Source organism: Trypanosoma conorhini (assembly GCF_003719485.1).
Source record: "Trypanosoma conorhini strain 025E chromosome Unknown Tco_14.4_contig_00234, whole genome shotgun sequence".
Taxonomy (NCBI): Eukaryota; Euglenozoa; class Kinetoplastea; order Trypanosomatida; family Trypanosomatidae; genus Trypanosoma; species Trypanosoma conorhini.
In genome coordinates, this window is record NW_021704310.1 from 9,895 (window position 1) to 13,534 (window position 3,640).

The window sequence follows — 3,640 nt, forward strand, 5'->3', positions numbered from 1 at the left end:
CTGCAACCGAGAGGGCGCAGCCCACCGACACGGCCCCCAGCGCCCACGGCAGAACCCCCCAGCCGCAGTCCTGAGCCGCAGGCCGCGCCACCTGCGGTAGAGTGTCCTGAAGCCCCAACGCAGCGGACTTAGGCAGCTCGCCGGAGGCCCCACGCGACACACGTATCCGTGGAACGTTGAGGTAGAATACGTCCGACATAGACTTCGAGAGCTACAAACCGCAGCAGCACACACGCACACGCACGCGGACTTCTACCTGACACCAAGGCGCCACGCGGAGAGGGGGGCAGGGGAAGGGTCAGCAAAGGCTGGGAGAGCAGAAAGAGCAGCAGGCGGAGGGGCACGCGGGGAAGCGGGCGCCGCGAGAGCGGCAAGGACGCAGCCCCACCCCAAAGTCAAGAACAACACCAGCAACAGAAGCCGCGTCCGGCTGCCGTCTTCTCCCCTCCTATTCCTACACAGGGGGAGGGGGGCACACAACAAAGCGGCGGCGTCGGCTTGGTGCGGTGCCTGCCCAGCGTCCCCCCACTGAAGAGTCGGGTTCCCCCACACACACAGAGAGAGAGAAAGAGGGAGTGAGGGAAAGGAAGAAATGGATTCAAAGTAAGTGCGGCCATGGCAACCGGGGCTCTCGTCGTGAACTCACAAAGTGGCACTCCTGCAGGCCCCTGCTCCCCTGCGTGGAGGGCCGGGAAGGAGGTTGGGCCGGGATGACGGCGCGGCACACACAAAACAAGAAAAACAAAAAGGGAGGCGCTGCGCCCGCCGCCCGCCAACGCGGTAATAGTTGAAATCAAACAAAACCCACTTTCAGGCGGCAGCGCAGTTAGCCAGCTACCGCGCCTTCATCTCCCGAGCCCTATCGGGTCGACCATTCCTCCGAGCCGCTTTCAAAAAAAAAAAACGTAAATAAAATAGTAGAAGGGCCAAACGGCAAATGAGAAAAGGCTGCATCTCTACCCAGAGAGGGAGCGAAACCCACCAGCCACAGTGAGAGCCTTGGCTTACGCAGGCGTCATGCATCCCTGCACCCGCGCTTCTACTACTGTCGGTGCGGTCGAAGCAAAAAGTATCAAACTTGAAGAAAGAAACCACACTTCCGCAATATCCCCATTTCCGCTTCAGGCAAACACCACCTACTGCCGTCCGGTAAATTTATCTCGCGTTTGTTTTTTCCTTTTATTTCTCTTTTTTGTTCAATGCACACGGATTGTCTTTTTTTTTCTTTTTTCTTCTTTCCCTTTGTTGATTCATTTCCTTTCCTGGACTTCTTCCCACCTTCGGGTTTCACGTGTTTCTCGGTTACCTTGCCTAAACCACCACAGTAATGTCACCTCGTGCCCTTTTTTCCGCATGCCGTACTTTTCTCTCTTCTCTTTTTCTTTTGCGATTTCTCCCCCCTCACTCACTTCTTCTCTCGCCGCGTGCTGACCTTCCCTGAATTTGTTTACAGTATCCACTACTACACTCCCTCGCGCTATCTCTGCTGCTACCCTCCTATTCCCCGTATCCACCCATTGTTATTTCTTTTCTTGTTTGTTTTTTGTTTTTGTTTTTGTTTTTGTTTTTGTTTTTCTAATTTTCGGCTTCTTCGCCTCTGGCGACCCCCCCACCGGCGCCCGAGCACCAGGCGGAACGGTGGCGTAGGCGTAGGCGGCGGTGGCGCCTCATCCACACTCGACGGCAAGGCCAGAGGCAGCCGCCGTTTCTACATACATCCACGGAGCGAGTGAGAGGCGCACACGCGCACGCAACGTCGTCACACTTCCTGCCTGCGGGCCCGGCGGCGCCCGTTTCTTTTCCCACGCTCCCCTGCACGCCGGGGGTGCCCTGCGCCCCCGCCCGCCTACGCCTTGTTCGCCAGCTTCCGCCACTCCTGCATGTTCCGCACGAGGGCCTGATGGTCGGCGTTCTTCGTCAGCTCGGCGGCGCGGGCGTAGATGGCGAGCATGCGCTCGTCGCCGTTGTACTCGTGCACCACCCGCGACCACTCCTCCAGCTGGTTGAGGTCCGCGCACTCTTTGATCGCCGCGGGGGTGATGTGGCGCGACGGGTCCACGTCGTCCATGAGCTCCAGCACCACCTCCTTCAGGTCGTTCTCGTAGCCGGAGGACTTGGCCTCGGGCGCGTACTCCTGCTCCACGTTCTGCACGATGCTCAGCATCTCGCGCCGCGCCGCCGGGTCGTTCGCGGCCACCGTCTGGAAGTCGTCGAAGTACACGATGTGGTACTTCTCCGGCAACCAGGCGGTGAGGCGGGCGGCGATTTCCGCGCGGTCCGCGGGGTGCAGCTCGGTGTTGACGTTCCAGCGCGTCTTCTCCCGCAGGGAGTTGGGGGAGCCGCCGGGGAGAATGTCGAGACGGTTGTCCTCCGCCAGCTCGTTGGCGCGGATGCACTTGACGTACTTCATCTCCGCCTGCACGTGCTCCTCGTCAAAGATGCGGGCCAGCATCGTGTTCTCCACCCGCTCGTCGCGGCTCTCCTTTCGCTCCTTCAGCAGCTGCTGCGCACGCGCCACGGTGTTCGACTGCTTCTCCAGCCGGAAGCGCACCTCATTGCCAAACTCCTTGCGGTTCAGGTGGCCGTTCAGACGGTCCGCGTCAAACAACAGGCACTCGTAGCTGCTCGCAAAGTCCACGTGCGGCAAGACAGACTTGGCGAACTCCGTCTCCTCCTCGGTGCGCTCGCGCGGCCGCATCCAGCTTGGGGGCTCGCCAGTGAACTTGTAGTTGTGGCTGTCAAGCTCAAGGGCGTGGCCGTACCAGCGGTCGTGGTCGTGGCGGCGCTGCTGCAGGAGCGGCTGCGTCGAGGCGGCGGTGAGCACCGTCGCGAGGGGGCGTCGAGCGAACATTGCCTTCGTAGATGCCTGTGGCTCCTTGGCGTGTGAAATATGTATATCTGCGTGTCTGTGGAAGTGGGCGGAAACCAAAGCCCTATTGCTACTCCTGCAGCGGCGCACAGGCGGCACAAAAGAGGAGAAGGCGCGGGGGATGCAGAAGTACGCAAGCAAACAAATAAAACAAACAAGAAACAAAACAAAAAAAAAAGGCGTGCACGGCGCAACAGCAGCAGCGCGACTCAGCAAACCCCACGCGTACGGGGTGCGGCGTGAACTGAGGCACGCCCACCAACCCAAGCAGCTTGGAAAAACACAAGCTCCAGGAAAAAAGCGCCGGGAGAGAAAGAAATGGGGAGGGCGAGGCCAAGGCCATCCCGCGGCGTGCACACTTCCCCTTTCGGTGGGGGCTGCAGGGAAAGGTGCGGAAGGGCGTTTCTGCGGCCCCGAGGAACCGCCCGAGAGGGGAAAAAATGAGCCGTCCTGCCTTCTCTTTGGAGGCCCGGTCTGCGGCGCCGCGCGGGGGAGGTGCCGCGCACGGCCGCCCTCTCCCTTCCGGGCGTCAGCTCCATCGGCGCCCCCCGTTTCTCCTTCTCACGCACCCGAGGGCGCCGGCGTGGGGGAAGAAGACGGCCCGCAACGCGCCCAAGTGGCCGTCCAGGCAAAGCGCTCGTTGCGTGCTCTCTCCCCCTACCGCGCCGGCTGCGTGTTCCTGCTGACATATCCCCCGCCGCCCACGGACGCCGCTTGAAGGCGGGCCCCGCAGGCCGACTACTCTTGGCCGGCCTCTTTGCGCCCCTCTTC

The 3,640-nt window shown here is 61.2% G+C and overlaps 1 protein-coding gene across 1 annotated transcript, besides 5 other annotated features; it reads right to left on the reverse strand.

Moving 5' to 3' along the window:
- The first annotated feature begins 556 nt into the window (after positions 1-556).
- Positions 557-586: a sequence feature (GA-rich).
- A 775-nt stretch (positions 587-1,361) lies between these two features.
- Positions 1,362-1,419: a microsatellite.
- A 116-nt stretch (positions 1,420-1,535) lies between these two features.
- Positions 1,536-1,575: a microsatellite.
- Positions 1,576-1,628: 53 nt separating this feature from the next.
- Positions 1,629-1,663: a microsatellite.
- A 183-nt stretch (positions 1,664-1,846) lies between these two features.
- On the reverse strand, positions 1,847-2,851 carry Tco025E_04536 (cytochrome C oxidase subunit IV; the record flags this gene model as incomplete). The annotated part of the gene is made up of 1 exon (XM_029371446.1): positions 1,847-2,851. One exon carries the CDS (start codon positions 2,849-2,851, stop codon positions 1,847-1,849), a length of 1,005 nt encoding a protein of 334 aa, XP_029228581.1.
- A 152-nt stretch (positions 2,852-3,003) lies between these two features.
- Positions 3,004-3,047: a sequence feature (A-rich).
- Positions 3,048-3,640: the final 593 nt, after the last annotated feature.